This window comes from Drosophila takahashii, chromosome 2L, assembly GCF_030179915.1.
Source record: "Drosophila takahashii strain IR98-3 E-12201 chromosome 2L, DtakHiC1v2, whole genome shotgun sequence".
Lineage (NCBI taxonomy): Eukaryota > Metazoa > Arthropoda > Insecta > Diptera > Drosophilidae > Drosophila > Drosophila takahashii.
Window position 1 is genome coordinate 28077007 of NC_091678.1, and position 18926 is coordinate 28095932.

An 18926-nucleotide genomic window follows, 5' to 3' on the forward strand; every position below is an offset into this window, starting at 1 on the left:
ATATCGTTAAAAAATTCCCCTTATGTGGTTTGGCGCACTAGTTATTTAACACAAAATGTATATTATAAATGCTTTACAAGCAGTCCATTGCTTAATAAATACAATACAATACAATACAAAAAAAAATAAAAATGTTGTTGGACGAAATTGCCAAATTAACATCAACAGTCTTTCACACTTACATAACTTAGTTCAATGCTGCAAGTGAGGAGAACCCTTCCTTTTGCTTACAGCTCCCGTAGTTCATCTGCAATATCAGTTCTGGGCTGTTAGTACAATGTTGTGAAAAATTCTTATTCGGCACACAGAAATATTCGAACACGTTTTTCGTTATGAAGTAGGCATTTAAATTTCTGACATTTTTCAACCCAAATCTAAGAAAATGGGCAATATACATCTGATATTCCTAAACGGCACCCATCGATGTAAAGCGTTTGAAGCACTCAAAGAAGATAAGGTTGCATTTGAACTGCAGGGGTATACCAACTTTGGCCTGCCTAAGTTAACTTCCTTTCTTGTTCTCCATATTTAAAACACAACTCATAATTGATTTTAATTGATTTCTTATTTTATGTTTATGCCTTTCCGATTATGTGTTGTGTTTTAAACACAAAAACATAATAAACATAAGAGCCAAAATATTGTGCGTTTTACTTGTTTTTTTAATGATTTTAAAACAGTTTTATGATAGAAAAAAGAGAGATCGCTATGGTCGGGTGCCCCGACTATCAGATAGCCGTTACTCAGCAAAATGGAGTGCGAGGGAGATGAAGATATGAAACTTTGATGGGGCGTAACTTTTTAATGAATGGTCCGAATGATAAATTTCCTTCTACATTTCGATAGGTATAAATAAACGCAACAAAATTGCATTTATGCGATTGTAGGAGTTTTAGGCGGCGTGACGCTCGGCTGAAATAAACTAAAAGACTCTTTGACGATCACATTTCCCCAAATTTAAAAGAAATTTACCAGGCAGAAAGAGACTTCTGTCGGGCTGAGGACTTTTTGTATGAAAAACCGGTGTCTCAACTTACACAACATGGGTTGTTTCGGGAAAAATTAATAACTTTTATTCTGACTGTCCAATAAATGATTTTTTTCAATATTTGTTTAGCGTTTAATTACCTATGTTTAAAGCACTTTAGCACTTTTTTTATGGAATTTTGAAAAAAGTGATAAAAAACTTTTTTAGTGAAAAATGGTACACGAGTGTCACAGAGTAAATCTTGCTTAATCCTGGCTTCTAATGTTTTACCCAAAAGTTTTGTTACTAAAAAAGACTCAATAAAAAAAGAAAACAAATTTTGTAGTGGACAAGTTTTGAGAGAATGGGGTATCCCAACTTACAGACCTCTCCCCTATGTCCAAACGAATCACAATTTAAAGTCAAATTTTTTATTAAGTCTTCCTTTTTCTTTAAACTTCTGTATATATAAAAATCAAGGATTTTCTTCAGATTTTACACGGCGACCTTTAGTACGATCGATTCAGACCATCCAATCGCTCTACTAGTGCATTTTCATTCAATCGGTGCATGCATAGAAACTGTCCGTTGAAGAACAAAACAGGAATGTCATGCCTGAAGAGGCGCAGGAACCGAACGTTTTCCTTCCGGTCGATGTATACCTTCTCCAGACGAAATCTGCCTGCAAAACCCCGCTCCAGCTGTTGCACCATTTCATCGCACAATGAACACGGATCTCTAGTGTACAAAGTGAGCAGCGGCAGGCCCTCCAACTGATCGATTGTGGTCGCTCTGAAAGATTAAATCGGGTTAGAAGAAGCCGATACATTCTCGGCCAAAACGCACAGCTTTTCGAGAACCATGATCATAGAGCGGCCATCCGGCGTGCCCATGTAGGCGCATCCAAGACTGCCTGAGGGAAGAGAGTGTACCAGGTGGGTAAGCAGGTGGCTAGCTGTGACCTGCCTAAAGTCATGCATGCACAGGCGGTTGGTATTCAGGTCACCAAGAATGTTTTCTGGTCTAGCTTTCTCCGTGCCGGTTACCATGGTCCAGGAGAAGATCTCGCTGGGCGTGATCGGCTCTCGCCTGGCCAGGCGGTACATTGCCTGCTCGTCGTCCTGTTTTATTGCAAACTCGCGCAGCAGGGCTAGTGGTTGGAGGTTGAGACGCTGGGCCATTTGCAGAGTGGTCCAGGCGAGAGCAGCGGCGCTAAGCGTGGGTGCTGGCACCGGCACAGTGATCAGTTCCGCTCCAGACCGTATGCGAGAACGGGGCTGCTGCACGGGCATCATCTCATTGGCCAGTACCCCATGCTCTGGCTGAATGACCTGACAACGAGTGTCGCCCGTAATGATGCACTGGTCTTCCCCGCGCTGCAGGCAGTCCAGAGTCATCTGCAGGCCGCCTATGGAGCAGACATCGTCCTGCAGAGTGAGGGTCTCGCACTTGAGGCCTAACTCCTTGGCCACGTTGGACAGCAGCGCCCTGCAATCTGGAGCCTGAGTCTTGAGGGAGGAGCAGACTATCAGTTTGTTGACCTCCTCACGTGGCACGTTGGTGCGCTTCACCAGTTCGTCCACCACCAAGCCCGCCAGTCGCTGCTCCTCCGCCCGGAAGGGAGAGCTCGGTGTCCTAACGGCAGCCGCTATCACCACCGCATTCTTATAAGATGTGTAGTTGCGCAACAGCTGCCAGAAGTTGTGGAATTCGAGAGTCCGTTGGCAATTTTCGTCTGAACTGAGTTTGGGCAAAACTTACTACCTGGGACTACTAGAGCGCAGACATCCAGACATGCTGTGGCTACTATACATAAATACATATGTACAATGTACATATTTAATTTTACTCCGTTGTTACCTGACTCTGTTAACATCGTTCTACATAACACTGGTTCGCTATTCTTACTCAAGTAAGGGGTATATTGACGATTGGCATATATAAAAAACATAGCATGCCAGTTATGTTCAATTGTTTTATTTTGATAGCAGATCCTATGTACCTATATTACTGAAGGTTTTAATTTATCCAATTAAATATTAGGTATCTTCAAGTCGAATCCTTTTTTTGCTGACCACTTGTTTTCCGATAGCATTCAGCTGATATCGATACAAAGACCAGTGAGAGTGGTCGAAATTAATTTCTCGCAACAGCTGTTCGGTTGCCCTCTGAAAACAATAACAATAAGGGAGAAAGTTATTTTCAGTTTCGAAGCTGCAGATGCAGAAACAGAGGAAGCTAAACCTTCCAGCGCACGAACTAACCGCAGTTTAGCCGCAATTTGCAGGGGCAAACGGAACGCGTTGCTCCAGCTCAAAAATAGAATGGAAGTGACCTTCAAAAAAGCCCGACTGGGAATGGACGGGAATACGTCACCAACGGTGGACGAGGAAAGCGACGAGGGCTCCTCTGGCTCCGATTCGTTCGGCTGGTGGGCCCTGCCGGAGCCAGCTCTTTTAATGATCTTCGAGCGCCTAAGTGTGGCTGATCTCCTGAAGGCAAGCCGATGCTGTCGTAGGTGGCACAGCATTGCCCAAGACGATCTGCTATGGCGCCAAAAGTTCCAGGAGCACTTCAGGGCCTCTCCGAGCGTTTCGCTGAAGCCGGGGGCCGAGAGCTGGCGGTCGGAATACCAACGCCTGTCAATGCATATACCTTTCGTTCAGGCCCAGCGCTTGGAGCCTACAGTGGAGAACAACCATGGGCACACTCACCAAGTGCTGCATGTGAGCTTTGCCCACAACGGCGAAATGTTTGCCACCTGCTCCAAGGACGGCTATGTGATAGTATGTCCCCATCGGATCCGGAAAAGAGAGATACTAATCACTCCTACTTGCAGATATGGAACGCTCAGCACCCATGTACAGAGAAGTATGCGCACAACATGAAACAGTTTAGCTGGAAGTATTCCCAGTACTCGCAGTTCAATCAGAGCGACACGTTGCTACTAGTCTCCGGTGTCCATTTTGGATCGCCACAATCAACATCTGGGGAGATTGCGGTGTTTTATCTGGGGGCAACTGAGTCACACCTACGCTGCCGTGTGGTTAACCGTCCTTACGACATATTTGGCACCTGGTTCAGCGATCAATATTTAATCTCGGGCGACCTCCACTGGCTGGCGCATCTTGTAAGCACCTCGGTTCTGTGGCTGAACAAGGCTAATCAGGAGATTGACTCGGAGCATGTACCGATCATGAGTCAGCTTTACAAGTTCTACAATAGAAACGCTAGTTCGGTCAGGGCCATAATGGTGGCCAGATGTCCCTGGCTGGACGAGAGCAACGATCCGCTGGTAACGATGGCGGTGCAAGACCCTCACAGTGCGGCGCTCTCGCTGCAGAACAGCGATCCGGGGTCCAGCTCGCAGGCCAGTGGCAATCCACTGTCCCATGCGGCCAGCCTTCGTCGAACAAGGAGCGCCACACCGGAGGAGAACTACTTGCCGGACATCAGCGAGCGGCGTTCCAGAACGCGACCCGGGGATGCCACCATTCACTACTTGGAGGAATACAGGAAAGCGGTTGCTAGCGCCAACGAACCGAGCGAAGACGGTGAAGAGGAGTACGACTCCATGGATGTACAAGAAGAATACGACGAGATGGAGAACAATATGCCAAAATATCTAATTTTTTCAACGGGTTCTAAGACCTTTACGCCCCACCAAATCGGTTTCAAGCGCATACGCAACGTATACTTTCCTAAAAAGCTGGATCCTGGGCCAACTCTTAAGGAAAGAATAGCTGCAAAGCGGGCCGCTGAGCAACAGCAGCAGCAGACGCCTCGCACCGATCCGGACTGGTGGGACTATGAGTCAGTCAAGGATAGGTTCGACAAGGTGGACAAGGTGATAGATCTGCACGGACACATCATCGGCATGGCTCTGAGCCCAGACCATCGGTACTTGTACGTCAACACACGTCCCTGGCCAAAGAACTACGTGATCACCAATCCTCTGGAGCCGCCACCCATCGCCCAAGAAATAGATATTCACGTAATCGACCTGATGACTCTCAAGCGGGTGGGAAATATGCTACGCGCCCACAAGGCGTACACGCCCAGCACGGAGTGTTTCTTTATCTTTCTGGACGTGTGCGAGGAGTACGTGGCAAGTGGCGCGGAAGATCAGCACGCTTACCTCTGGGATCGATACTACGGCATCAGCCTGGCCAAGTTTAAGCACTCGGACGTGGTTAACAGTGTGGCCTTCAACCCGCGCGACTCAGAGATGCTGGTAACCACTAGTGACGATTACACAATCAAGGTATCCACAAATGCAACTACTCTATTGTTGCTGTTTTTAACAATCGTACTTCCCAGGTCTGGCGCTCACGGGCAAAAGCAAAAGAGTTTAATATCCCCAATAACGTCAGCGAATCATATGAGCTCAAGCCCAAAATCTGAAGGTCCAATGTGATTTCGAATCCCCAATGCATTAGTTATCACTGCCCAAAAACATCGTCTTGCTTGTAGATCCAAGAGCTGGTTGGTTCCGTGTTGTTAACGTTTATAATTACACATATTTAAATTGCAGTAAGCGCTACGAACTACCTTCCTGCTCGAGGTCAACGCCATGGGTAGGTGTTTTCGGATTGGCCGGCGATTCAACAGGCTCAGCTGGCGGGAGAGTAGAGTCCGTAGCTCGAGTGGATGTCGACGGTCCATCCGCATGAGTGGCCTCCGGGCACGAGTTTTCATCGTGATCATGACTGTGTTTAACGTTCTTCTTCCGCTTTTCGGGGTGCCCAAAGCAGTGTTCGCAGTCTTCGTCATCTTCCGAAGAGCTTTCGTCGAATGCCAGAGGTTTTTTGTATATGCAGCAGCCTGAAATGGAAGTAAATCAATCATAGTCTGCGGGAACGAAAACGAAGTTTACATTTGGATTTTTTGCGATTCAAATGCTCGTTGTCAATGACTCCAGCGTGAAAAACAACCCGGCGTTCGTCCCGCGGATGTTCTAGACGCAATTGCAGTGTGGGCGTTGTCCGAGCCGCCTCCGATGGACCACAGGTATCACCCTCGTCAATAATTTCAGTGGTCGTCCCGTTGGTTGTCTCATTGCTCTGCTTTTGAGCCATTTTCAACAAAACAAATAAGTGGGAATATGGTGTGAACGTATTCAGTTTCTGACAGAAGTTTAATCCCATTTACACTACGGTTGCTTAATTGCGTCTTGGGAAAAACACATTTTTCTCACCATACGATTAGTTGCCTTAAGCAGGCCATCCACAGTCGAATTTATTCGACAAACATGTTCGTGTGTCGGCGTTCAAATTTCTTATATATTTGTTCGACAAAGATAGAAACGATTCTATCTTGCCTGCGCTCTCGAAAATGTTCGTCGAAGAAATTCGACTGTGGATGGCCTGCTTTATCAAGTAACATAATTGGAATTTTTCCCAAATTGCGGAGTTGCTGAGAATTCAACAAATGGTAAAGCACGTATAATTATATATTTTTTAAGTTCAGCCAAGTTAGCTAGGACTAGTGCTAATGCAAAAGCGACTTTTGTTCACATAGTAAATCCCTAAAAGGGTGTTCACCCAGAGATCCATCTACCATCCACAATCCGTTGAACGGATGGTCCGTAAGGTTTTGCCGTTCCGAGAATTTTCCAGTTGGTCCGCCATCCAATTTTGACGGGCTCTTTTATAACAACTAATATTAATTAAAAGTGCACTATGTACTCCTATAAAGTCCCAAAGTTGCTATAAATTACCAAAGCAGCACAATTTGGTTAGATTTTTTTTTTTAGAAATTTGCCACATTATTATTCTTTAGACACAGGCGTAGTAAGAGCACAGTGAGGAGTACGGGAGGTTAGGCTCGCCTCCAGTCAGCAATATGTGTGCATATTCGTTATAGGATATGTTATACAAATTCAGATATGTTTTTTATACTCTTGGAGAGGGTATTATAAATTCAGTCAGAGTACACATAAAGCATAAATATCGCAATGAAAAGTATTCTTTCTATTGCCGGTAGAACATATGTCGAAGCGAGCCGGATCGCACCACTATATCTTAAGGCTCCCATAGGAATAATCAAAGAAATATAATAAAATTTTTTGTAACTGTGTAGGAAGTAGGCGTTTTAATTTTTGAGAACTTAAAAACAAAATTAAATTTTGAAAATTTTAAATCGGCACGCAGAATCTGGAATACCTGGAACTGCACCGATAGAGTAAGCATTAAACTATATGTAGTTACTTTATCTGCAAGGGTTTATAATCTTTGGCTGGCCGAACTATTAACTATTATCTTATGCTATTTATTGTACTATTCTAAAATAAAATTGAGAGAACGCAATTTTACGAAAGTTTTGCTGAGTTGAAATGACCCTTCGTTTATGTTGAGATGAGCAACTGCTATTCAAGTCCGCTGTTATCCGTTGGTGGATGGACTCTATGGGAACACAAGTTTCACATTTGTCAAAAATCCCAACCGTTTCACAAAACAGCAACAGCAGAACGGCAGAAAAAAGACGTGCAATTTAGTTTTCCTTAATAAAAAATAGAATAGATTACATCGCAAAAATAAACACAATTGGATTGTTTTTAGCGGCAATTGGTCAAGATTAAAGTAAGTTTAATAGGTCAGGCCCAACAGTGGCCTGGAACTTGCAAGTTTATGTCACAGAAATCTTTTCCAACTAAAGAATGTTGACTTTGTGCATTGAACCAAAACAGATATTTGTTGGAAATGATTTCTGTGACACCTCCGGTTGTTACCTTTTTTTTCCACCGAAACAAATGGTGCGTTCAGCAGATCAACATGATACCTGATCACTGATGGATTTCTTACGATAGTTCTGCTGAACGCACATTATTACTAATCATGATGCAAGAATTTTGCAAGAATTTTCAGTGATCAGGTATCAGATAGCGTAAAAATAGTACGCTACCTTTTCTTGATACATAATAAATGGCTTCTGGCATGTATCGATAGCCGAAATATCGAAACTTATTAACATAATAGGGGGATTCCCTAAACTGTTGAATTGCTGAATTGTTGAAAATTCAACAAAAAATTTCAGCAATTAAGGGAACGACCCAAAATGGTTCCTGTTGAATTTTCAAACAGCTGTTATTTGTTGAAAAGTTTCACGGAACTTAAAGCATGTAAAATTTGATTTATTATTGCTAGTTACTGTCTAAAAGTGTTACCAAGGTAAAAAGACCCACAAATATGCTTTCTAAGTTGATTTTAAAATAAATAATGCGTACTGGTGATACTAAAATGTTACAGAGTTGCCACGACTTTCAAAAAAAGGTGACAACTCTGGCTTTTCAGCAATTCAACAAAATTTTCAACAGCCCCGAGGCTGTTGAATTGCTGAAAGTTCTGAAAGTTGACTTTGTATGGAACAGCTGATTAACAGCTGACCAAAATTCAACAATTCAGCAATTCAACAGTTTAGGGAATCCCCCTAATAATTTGAATATAAACTATAAATTCGGTGGAACTCTTTATAAATGTTCTGCCATTTTTGATTTTTATGTATCTACGATAGCTGTGGTCAGTGCTGCAATTACGGAGGCAGGAAAAATATATTTTTATTAAATTGCGCGCGCACTGTTTGATATATTTGTTTACTTTTACGTCATTGTAATGTATCATGAACGTTCAGCAGAACATACTTGATTACTGATTACTGATCCATCATTAATCAGGTATCATGTTGTTCTGCTGAACGCGCCCAATGAGATTTCTGTGTCACCACCATAGAAAGTGTTCACTGCTGATTCCGTGAAATCCATCCCACATAATATTTGGTGGTCTGGCAACACCGAATACAAACGTCACATTTCAGCTGTCAGTCAGTCGTTCCGAAAATGGCTGCAATTGTGCGATTTAATTTGTTAACAAAGCCGCATATTGGTAAATAAAGCCGACATTTCCACATATACGTTAATTAGGTGCCTTTCAGTTGCATCAGCTTGTTCCGCGTGGAACTTGCAACTGCCATAGGTGCCACAAGGCTTGAAAACAATCGATTCCCTTGCTACCAAATTATGTAATTTTTGCGCAAAGCAAAACAAAAGTTGTTCAATGCTCTGCGCATTTCAATTATTCGTCCCATTTGTACATTGCAGGCGCGGTTCTGCCGGCCACCCTGCAGCTGCAGCGGTTCCAAGGCACCCAGGCCCCGCCTCCAGGGACTCCTCCGCCCCAAACGAAGACCAAGTTCGGTCCCCTGGCGGACGAGGATCGCATCTTCACCAACCTTTATGGGCGACACGACTGGAGGCTGAAGGGGGCTTTAAAGCGTGGCGATTGGTATAAAACTAAGGAGATTGTGTTGAAGGGTCCGGACTGGATCGTCAACGAGATTAAGACGTCCGGTCTGCGCGGTCGTGGAGGCGCTGGCTTTCCCAGTGGCATGAAGTGGTCCTTCATGAACAAGCCCGGCGACGGCCGCCCAAAGTACTTGGTGGTGAATGCCGATGAAGGTGAGGAATAAAACATGTGTTCGCAGTGCAGAGCACTGACCTTGACTTCGTATTTACCCGCAGGAGAACCCGGCACCTGCAAAGATCGCGAGATCATGCGCCACGATCCACACAAGCTAGTGGAGGGATGTCTGATTGCTGGTCGGGCAATGGGTGCCCAGGCTGCCTACATCTACATTCGCGGCGAGTTCTACAACGAAGCTTCAAACATGCAACTGGCTATTGCCGAGGCCTACCAGGCTGGTCTGATTGGAAAGAACGCCTGCGGAACAGGCTACGACTTCGACGTCTTCATGCACCGAGGTGCTGGAGCTTACATTTGCGGCGAGGAGACCGCTTTGATCGAGTCGCTAGAAGGAAAGCAGGGAAAGCCGCGCTTGAAGCCGCCATTCCCCGCCGACGTTGGCGTCTTTGGCTGTCCGACCACAGTTACAAATGTAGAGACGGTTGCTGTGGCACCGAGCATTTGCCGCCGTGGTGGCCCATGGTTCGCCAGCTTCGGTCGCACCCGTAACTCGGGAACCAAGCTTTTTAACATTTCGGGCCACGTAAACAGGCCCTGCACTGTGGAGGAGGAAATGTCAATCCCACTTAAGGAACTGATTGAGCGCCATTGCGGAGGCGTCACTGGTGGATGGGACAATCTATTGGGCGTCATTCCTGGCGGCTCTTCCACCCCTATCATACCTAAAAATGTCTGCGACGATGTAATTATGGATTTTGATGGCTTAATCGCCGCTCAAACATCGCTCGGTACTGCGGCTATCATCGTTATGGACAAGTCTACGGATGTGATTAAGGCTATTGCCAGGCTAATATCTTTCTATAAGCATGAGAGCTGCGGGCAGTGCACGCCCTGCAGAGAGGGAATCGGCTGGATGAACAAGATCATGACGCGGTAAATATTATTTAACCTTTTGTGAAAACCAATTTAATTGTAAACTTATTTTTCCGTTTTAGATTCGTTAAGGGTGACGCGCAACCCGCTGAGATCGATATGCTGTGGGAGATATCCAAACAAATTGAGGGACATACCATATGCGCGCTTGGTGACGGTGCCGCCTGGCCAGTCCAGGGCCTTATCCGTCATTTCCGCCCCGAAATCGAGAAACGTATGCAACTGCATGCAAAGCGCGCTAGCAATTAACATACAAACTGTTAGCTAATTTTATTGATTTCATTAACTGGAGCGCGTATTGATGCATATAAAATATATAGTTCTCTAAACATTTGTATTACTCTAATTTTTTTCCCAATCAAATCTCAAGTTTTTAATGTGGTTGATCACCGCCCTAATGTCTTCCGAATCTGGAGTTACATAATTCGGTGGAAAACTGCATAAACTTAACGAACCGCTAATTGCTTGATCGACTACAGGATGCTCCTTGCATCGAGCGGGTACAAACTGATATCTGGAAATGAGTACTAATTAGAATGATCGTTCTAGGGGATATACATTTGCTCCACATACACATCGCAGTTTGCTTTTATCAAAAAGAGATATGTAAAAAATTACAAATATTTTGCAAAACTTTTTATAACGAACTTTCCACGAACTTATGTATGTATATGACCACTGACTGAAATTTTGGTAGTAATTTGGTAGTACTATCCGGCCTGTTCCAGTTTTTACTCGGAAGTACATTTGATTTCATGCTAGCGGATTTAAGTCCGCCTGTCAAATGCTTGGCGGAAAGTTTTCATGTGAATTTTTTGGAAGTTAACAGAGTAACAACGAGGGATATTTAAATCCTTGCAATTCTTTCGGAGGTGAGTCCTGGAACTGGTCTAAGAAATTCGATTCCGTGTGAATCTTTCGGAAGTGAAAACTAGAACAGGGCCGTATACATATATTAGCTGGCTCACCCCCGAAATTCGCAAAAAAATTATTCTCGATGGACCGCGATTTCTTAAGAATTTACGTGCAAAAAGAACTTGGCGGTCGGCCATGGTTCTCTTGTAATTGAATTTCAAAGTTTCCGGGTTTGCTATAAAAAACAAGTATGCTTTTCTAACGTTTGCTATAAAAATCATATATGTACCCTTTTCCTTTTTGGTCAAAATAAAACTAATTTAATATTCCACACATCTGAGTGATTGGATGAAAATGATCCTCGATGGACAGCGATTGACCACATGTGTATATTTATTATGATAATCAGAAGAAATCGCGGTCCAAGTAGGATTATATATTTTAACCTTTCTTTGAATTCGTTTTTCTGAGCGACACAACAACCCTTATGCAGCTAAAACTACTTGTTTAAAACTGAACAATAAAAACTGCGCCGCAGGCGGAAAAAATTTAAGAAAAAATTGCGCGATTTTTGGCCTTCGGCGCAGTCTTTCTTTTACTTTCTTTTTTAAATGCACTACTTTCAAATACTTCCTATTCGGGAATACTTCAGCAGAAAGATTTCTAGGCCATAAAAGGTTATTGAACCTTTCACGAGTTTTTAAACAGCTTAATGACGGGTTCAATTCCGTTTGCGACCAATTTAATAACAAAAAACTTTTAACCGAGTCGCCCAAACGAAAAAAAGCTAGCTCAACGACAGTAAATGCGAATGAAGAAGCCACCTTAAATCCTAACCTGGTAGCTGCAGCCGGGTAATCCGGTGTAATCCCAATATCTGAAAGTCAGGCTCCAATAAAATACCTTAGCTGGCGGAGTCAATCAATTCGGTGCCGACCATGCCCACAGGTTCAGTAGGTGCTGTTTCTTTCTCTGAGCCGAGTGACGTTCAGACTGCCGCTTTGGGGTGGAAGAAACTGCCAGTTGTACCCAAACGAGGCGTTTCTGGCTCACAGCTGGGAAATGTTCAGACCGCTGCTGGGGGGCGTAAGATACTCTCAGTTGTCCGACATAGGAAGCAATTGTTTGTTTCAAGATTTACGCCTGATACCACATCTAAGGATGGTATGGAATTTATTTGAGAAAAATTCCCATCCGAGGATATTGCGGTGGAACAATTTAGATTTTCATATGCCCGTAGGATATCGTCCTTCAAAATTTTTGCCCCGCCTGATGTGTTTAATATACTACTTTCTGAAAGCTTTTGGCTTAATGATGATCTAGTAATCAAAGAATTTGTTCCAAATAAACCGAGAACAAATAACACAGGAACACAAAATTAAACTTTGTGAAATTTCCACGAACCATTTCAAGTTTTCCATGATATTTGGGTGCTCCTGAGTAAAAGTCCCATACAAAAGTATTTTCCATCACCTACAGGTTCCGCGGTATAGCTAAGAATACAAAAAACCTATGTTTGCCGACATTTTGAATTACATGGCCTATATAATTGGACTAACCTTTATTATTTTCGGTAGAACCTATTCTCAATACATCACGGCATTCCTAAAAAATAGTCCCCATTGTGAACCATTGCCCATGTCTTTGGAATTCGACGCCAAAGTTGAAAATCCCAAAATTGTAGAGATTTTTCTGATGGAAAAACAATTCTGAGGATTAAATCTTGAATGGAAGTAATTTTAACTATTCATTGTATCTATTGTTTAATGTATGCTTTAATTTCGGTTTAAAGCGTTTTCATAAGGACATTTTATTGGATTTCTTATACTAATAAAACCGATTTTTTTATTTCATTATCTACTCCTAAATGTTGTCAAATTTTGAATAAGTCATGGCAACCTCTAGAACTAAGAAACTAAAATACGTTCACTGAACATACATGGAGAAATGTAAATGTTTACTCCCATTCTGTAGGATGCCTTGACTTTTTTAAAATTTGACAACATTTAGGAGTAGATAATGAAATAAAAAAAACGGTTTTATTAGTATAATAAATCCAATAAAAAATATTCTCATGAAATCGCTTTAAACCGAAATTAAAGAATACAATAAACAATAGATTTAATGAATAGTTAAAATTACTTCCATTCAAGATTTAATCCTCAGAACTGTTTTTCCATCAGAAAAATCTCTACAATTTTGGGATTTTAAACTTTGGCGTCGAATTCCAAAGACATGGGCAAGGGTTCACAATGGGGACTATTTTTTAGGAATGCCGTGATGTATTGAGAGTAGGTCCTACCGAAAATAATAAAGGTTAGTCCAATTATATAGGCCATGTAATTCAAAATGTCGGCAAACATAGGTTTTTTGTATTCTTAGCTATACCGCGGAACCTGTAGGTGATGGAAAATACTTTTGTATGGGACTTTTACTCAGGAGCACCCAAATATCATGGAAAACTTAAAATGGTTCGTGGAAATTTTTGGCTGTGTACCTGTGTAACAGGCCTTCCACGGCGCCAAAAAACTAAAAAGTTTATTTTTGGCTTACCAAAATGTTAGAGGACTTAACATGAAGCTAACCAAGCTTTATGCTGACTCCTCGGCATTTACGGAAGATATCTTGGCTTTTACTGAAACTTGGCTGAAACCAGAGATAACCGACTCTGAAGTTCTGTCTAACAATTTTAATACCTACAGAACCGATCACCTCTCCCGTAGGGGGGGCGGCGTTTTAATTGCCGTCACCTCCACCATAAGTTCTGAGAGAATTCACTCTCATGCCTCTAATGACATTGAATTTGTTTGTGTGAAAGTTTCCCTGCAATCCTTGTCTATTTTTATTTCATGTTCGTATATTCCGCCTGGCTCTGACCTAATAATTTATGAGCAACATCTATCTGCTATTAAATCTATTCTATCCTTTTTTTCCAATAGAGACCTTTTCATTGTTTTGGGTGACTTTAATCTCCCTGATATATCTTGGTCCCCCCCCTTCTGACTCACTTGTCGCTTTACCTTTATCCACCCATGATTTTGTGGATGGCCTTTTAGAATTATCGTTACAGCAGGTTAGCTTTATACGAAATTCATTAAATAGACAATTAGATCTTGTGTTTGTTTCAGAGCCGTCTGAAGTCACAGTATCTAAAATTGACGCTCTTGTGGTACCAGAAGACCGGTACCATCCAACTATGGAATTGACAATTTGCCTCCCCTACCTTGATACCCTCTCTCCTTTAGTTTCTCCAACTAAAGTGAGATGCTTTCGGAAATGTGACTATAATAAGCTTAATTTAATGATTTCGCAATACAATTGGACAGATCTTTATAACTGTTTGGACATCGAAAGTGCAACGAAACTTTTCTATAGCGTTCTAAACACTTTTTTTAATGAATGCGTTCCTGATAGGCTTCCTAAAAAGCCGAACAGGCCCCCCTGGTTTACAAATGCGCTTCAAAGACTAAAAAATCTTAGAACAAACACTTATAAAAAGTATCAATGGAGGCATCGACTGACTCTGAAATTGCAGATTTATTTTCCGACTTTTTCCAAACAACTTATAGCTCCTCGTCATGGTCAAATTCAAACTACCGTAATCCCTTAAAAGGGGCCAATTGTATTTTTTCACCTATAATTACCGAATGTTCTCTCTTAAGAGATTTAACAACAACAACGCCAACTTACTCTGCCGGTCCTGATGGACTTCCTGGGTGTGTGCTTAAGTTCTGTGCATAGACCATTTGCAAACCTATTCTTAAACTCTTTCATTTGTCTATTTCATCATCAGTTTTTCCAACTATCTGGAAGGACTCTTTTATTATTCCACTTCACAAAAAGGGTGCGAAGGCGGATGCCCAGAATTATAGAGGTATCAATTCCAAAAGCCTTTGAACGTCTCATCACATCCCATTTGCAACATTTATGTTCCTCGCTAATATCACCGTGTCAGCATGGTTTCGTTAAGCGAAGATCGACTACCACCAACCTACTTGAATTGTCATCTATTGTAATTAATGGATTTAACAATAAAATGCAGACCGATACAGATTTCAGTAAAGCCTTTGACTCCGTTAACCACTCTCTTCTTTTATTCAAACTAGACTTGCTTGGGTTTCCATGTAATCTTTTAACTTGGATTTCAAGTTATTTAAATGGGAGGACTCAGAGGGTTATATTTAAGAACGCTGTTTCTAAAATGATCCGCGTGACATCTGGAGTGCCCCAGGGTAGTCATCTAGGCCCTTTGCTGTTTACTTTGTTTATTAACGATCTTCCCTCTATCATAACAAATTCTCGCGTACTAATGTATGCTGATGATGTTAAGCTTTGTTTGACATACAATAATAGAGAGTCTGGTTTCGGCTTACAATCAGACATTGATAATTTTTAAGTATGGTGTGAGTATAACCTCTTAAATTTGAACTGCCTGAAATGTAACGTAATGACCTTTCATAGAGGTACTCCTACGTTTATAAGTTATTTGCTTCAGAATTTGCCACTTGGCGTTCTTCTGGACCCGAAGCTTAAATTTGACTGCCACATAATGCTGACTGTCAACAAAGCTATGAGTGTTTTTGGGTTTATAAAGCGTTGGTCAAAAGAATTTTACGACCCTTATATAACCAAATTACTATTTACCTCCCTAGTCCGTCCTATATTGGAATATTGTTCTTCGATTTGGAGCCCACAATACCAAGTGCACATTGACCGTGTAGAGTCGGTACAAAAAAAATTTCTTATTTTTGCTCTTCGTAGTTTGAACTGGGATCATAACGTAAGACTACCCTCCTACCAGAGTAGATTATTATTGCATAATTTACCAACACTTGCAAATCGTAGAATAATGCTTGGTACTATTTATAAGAGGTGATATTGACTTTATTATTAACTTTTAATGTTCCCGTTAGACTAACACGAAATTATTACCCTCTTAATTTGCCTCGATGTACATCAAATTTTACTCTGCATGAGCCCTTTCGTGTTCTATGTAATAATTATAACAATCTTTATCATTTAATTTGCACTTCTACATCTATCCCTGTATTAAAAACTAAAATTTTATCTCATTTGCTTCAATCTTAGTTCATAATCTTTATAATCTTTATATGTCCCGTCTCTATTTGTCTCATGTATTTTCCTCGCGAACTCTCATTTTTGCCCAAATTGATAAAGGGTCCCGTGCGTAACAAGCACGTGCTTGGTGTCGTTGGGCCACTTGTTTGTACTGCTCGTAGTGCATCAACGTCCATCATATATATATATAAGGTGTGTTTCAAAATTATACGACACCATACATTTCTTAAATATTTTTTTTATTAAAAGTCGTATTAAGGTTATTGTGTTTGTATTTAATCGTTATAACAAAACAAAGAATTTCATGTGAAAACAATATAATATTTGCCTCCGTGGCATAACTTATAACAAAATCTTAATTTTAAGGTGTTTCATAATTATACGACACCATTGATTTTTTCCGGTTCCAATGATCAAACTTACCCGAAATTTTTTTTCTGGTTAAATATAAACTAAAAGATTCGATTTTGAGAGTAATCCAGCTTTTGGCTGGATCTTTGATCCTTCTAATCTTCGGCCCATACATAAATATTGAATATTTCTCTTTATACCTTAAAACAAGTTTTTTTTCAAAGTCATATCCCCCAATTTGTCTTAACTTTTGTCTGGTCAATATTCTTAACACTTTTGAATCAAATAAGAATCCTGTTCAGTGTATTACGTGCACGAAACAGACCTCAAAAATCATTTTTTAAAGAATTGTCCTTTTGGAACCAAACTGTTTTATTCCAAAAATATTTGATTTTGGGCAATACTTCCTGTCAAAATGCAAACATTTGTTCTTCAAAACCTTAATAAACTTTCCACATTTCACGATTGGAACATTTGGAATGCGATCCCCAGTCTGCGCCCCCTTAATGAAATCCCATGGAGAAAACACTCAAATTCGTATAAAAAAATTTCGAAAAAAACTTCAAAGTGGCGCAGACTGGGGATCGCATTTCAAATGTTCCAATCGTGAAATGTGGAACGTTTATTAAGGTTTTGAAGAACAAATTTTTGCATTTTGACAGAAAGTGACGGCCAAAATCAAATATTTTTGGAATAAAACAGGTTTTGTTCCAAAGGGCAGTTTATAAAAAAATAATTTTTTAGGTCTGTTTCGTGCATGTAATGAACTGAAAAGGATTTTTATTTGATTCAAAAGTGCTAAGAATATTGACCAGACAAAAGTTAAGACGAATTGTGGGATATGACTTCGAAAAACTACTTTCTTAAGGTGTAGAGAGACATATTCAATATTTATGTATTGGTTGAAGAATGAAAGGACCTTTGGGCTGAATTACTCTCAAAATTGAACCTTTTAGTTTATATTTAAGGCCTCTTTACAGTTCAGATGGAATGTCACATGGAATCCAATTTTTTATACAAATTTCCAAATCTGAGATGGAATAGATTCCATTTTCTATTTCATTTTTCATTTCGAGTTTACACTTCAAATGGAATTTGGTCAAGATTCTAAGAAAAGCCTCATATGTTTAACATAGATTAAAACAATTTTGAATAGAAGCCCTTGTAAAATTTAACATTTGCTCGACAGTAACAGAACTTTGATCTGTTAAGGTTATTTTATTTGACTCGATTGGAATATGTGTGTGAGTACATATTCCATGAGAGGTTATATGAAATGAATGGTGTTCATTTCGTTTGTTGTTAAAGTGATTGTGGTTCCAAAAAATATCTGGAGCTCGAAAAAATAAAAACAATGCAACAAAGAGGATTCAATTGTAAACACCATGCGCACTGACTTGTTTATAGGATTCCATGCAGCCCTCCCATTCAAAAAGCGGTCCTTTTAATAGCCCATGGGTGGAAACAAGGCTTATAAGAAGAAGATGAAGAAAACCACAGATCCTGTGGATAATACAAACAGGAGATTTTCTGAAGTCAGCCAATGAACTTATGTCTTATCACTGGTGCAGCAAAATAAATATATTGTAAAATTAGAACTTGTCTTCGATTTTTTCATTGGCAGGATGGTTTTATAGGCAAAGGTTCTGCCATAGCACAGACCATGGGAATATAACTTGTTTCTGATCATCTAACAATAAACCATTCGTAAACCAATATATGGATGCAGCTATGTAATATTATTTGTAAATATTAGGATTTTAAAACCGCTAGTGCGTACGATTAAAAAAAATATAGAATTAGTGAGATCCAATAATGCACTCAGAAAAGATTCAAATAAAATCTATCATCCATTGTAAAAGCAGACACAATAGTTTTAATTTGCAAATTACGTTTTTTTAAATGTTGTGAGACATTGCAACATTTTTTAGAGATATTTTAACCAAATAATAACAGGAAATGTACATTTGAATACAACAATTTTGTCAGACCAAGCCAGCTTTTTAAAATTGCTTCACCGAAATAACAACAGACTATGTTAACGGGCTTGAAACATATGAAATTCCATTTGAAAAATTCCTACTGAGGTGTAAAGAGGCCTTTAACCAGAAAAAAAATTTCGGTCAAGTTTGATCATTGGAACCGGAAAAAATCGATGGTGTCGTATAATTATGAAACGATCGCACATAGCCGAAAAATAGACTATATTTCGAAAAGTTAGCGGTAAATCCTTAAAAAGAGGATCAAGGACGCGTGGTATTTTTTTCGTACACATCATACATTGTTCTTTCGAACTGCACTTAAATGTTTTGCTTTCTATAAAC

At 40.6% G+C, this 18926-nt stretch overlaps 5 protein-coding genes across 5 annotated transcripts; 2 read left to right on the forward strand and 3 right to left on the reverse strand.

Moving 5' to 3' along the window:
* Window positions 1-1382: 1382 nt before the first annotated feature.
* Window positions 1383-2843, reverse strand: LOC108069556 (uncharacterized). The gene is made up of 3 exons (XM_070219558.1): window positions 2828-2843; window positions 1814-2723; window positions 1383-1759 (listed from the first exon to the last, which is right to left on the reverse strand). Exons 1-3 carry the CDS (start codon window positions 2841-2843, stop codon window positions 1477-1479), a joined length of 1209 nt encoding a protein of 402 aa, XP_070075659.1. The 3' UTR covers window positions 1383-1476.
* A 115-nt stretch (window positions 2844-2958) lies between these two features.
* Window positions 2959-5500, forward strand: Fbw5 (F-box and WD repeat domain containing 5). Its single transcript, XM_017159678.3, has 3 exons — window positions 2959-3753; window positions 3807-5231; window positions 5288-5500. Exons 1-3 carry the CDS (start codon window positions 3292-3294, stop codon window positions 5369-5371), a joined length of 1971 nt encoding a protein of 656 aa, XP_017015167.1. The 5' UTR covers window positions 2959-3291; the 3' UTR covers window positions 5372-5500.
* LOC108069557 (uncharacterized protein ZK945.8) lies at window positions 5431-6111 on the reverse strand. The gene is made up of 2 exons (XM_017159682.3): window positions 5844-6111; window positions 5431-5791 (listed from the first exon to the last, which is right to left on the reverse strand). The coding sequence occupies exons 1-2, from the start codon at window positions 6043-6045 to the stop codon at window positions 5508-5510; spliced, it is 486 nt and encodes a 161-aa protein (XP_017015171.2). The 5' UTR covers window positions 6046-6111; the 3' UTR covers window positions 5431-5507.
* Window positions 6112-8697: 2586 nt separating this feature from the next.
* ND-51 (NADH dehydrogenase (ubiquinone) 51 kDa subunit) lies at window positions 8698-10650 on the forward strand. The gene is made up of 4 exons (XM_017150607.3): window positions 8698-8847; window positions 9063-9419; window positions 9483-10317; window positions 10380-10650. Exons 1-4 carry the CDS (start codon window positions 8802-8804, stop codon window positions 10564-10566), a joined length of 1425 nt encoding a protein of 474 aa, XP_017006096.1. The 5' UTR covers window positions 8698-8801; the 3' UTR covers window positions 10567-10650.
* A 9-nt stretch (window positions 10651-10659) lies between these two features.
* Window positions 10660-14918, reverse strand: LOC108063491 (uncharacterized). Its single transcript, XM_044393649.1, has 2 exons — window positions 14863-14918; window positions 10660-10831 (listed from the first exon to the last, which is right to left on the reverse strand). Exons 1-2 carry the CDS (start codon window positions 14916-14918, stop codon window positions 10660-10662), a joined length of 228 nt encoding a protein of 75 aa, XP_044249584.1.
* Window positions 14919-18926: the final 4008 nt, after the last annotated feature.

Excerpts from the sequence above, each read along its gene's own strand:
- LOC108069556 (XM_070219558.1), bottom strand. Across the intron at positions 1,760-1,813 it reads ATCATGGTTCTCGAAAAGCT|AGCGACCACAATCGATCAGT; the intron begins GTGCGTTTTGGC and ends TTAATCTTTCAG.
- Fbw5 (XM_017159678.3), top strand. The coding sequence starts at position 3,292 with ATGGAAGTGACCTTCAAAAAAGCCCGACTGGGAATGGACGGGAATACG. Across the intron at positions 3,754-3,806 it reads CCAAGGACGGCTATGTGATA|ATATGGAACGCTCAGCACCC; the intron begins GTATGTCCCCAT and ends TCCTACTTGCAG. Across the intron at positions 5,232-5,287 it reads GTGACGATTACACAATCAAG|GTCTGGCGCTCACGGGCAAA; the intron begins GTATCCACAAAT and ends CGTACTTCCCAG.
- LOC108069557 (XM_017159682.3), bottom strand. The coding sequence starts at position 6,045 with ATGGCTCAAAAGCAGAGCAATGAGACAACCAACGGGACGACCACTGAA. Across the intron at positions 5,792-5,843 it reads GAATCGCAAAAAATCCAAAT|GCTGCTGCATATACAAAAAA; the intron begins GTAAACTTCGTT and ends CTTCCATTTCAG.
- ND-51 (XM_017150607.3), top strand. The coding sequence starts at position 8,802 with ATGGCTGCAATTGTGCGATTTAATTTGTTAACAAAGCCGCATATTG. Across the intron at positions 8,848-9,062 it reads GTTAACAAAGCCGCATATTG|GCGCGGTTCTGCCGGCCACC; the intron begins GTAAATAAAGCC and ends TGTACATTGCAG. Across the intron at positions 9,420-9,482 it reads GGTGGTGAATGCCGATGAAG|GAGAACCCGGCACCTGCAAA; the intron begins GTGAGGAATAAA and ends ATTTACCCGCAG.
- LOC108063491 (XM_044393649.1), bottom strand. The coding sequence starts at position 14,918 with ATGGTCTATGCACAGAACTTAAGCACACACCCAGGAAGTCCATCAGGA. Across the intron at positions 10,832-14,862 it reads AGTCCATCAGGACCGGCAGA|ATATCAGTTTGTACCCGCTC; the intron begins GTAAGTTGGCGT and ends ACTCATTTCCAG.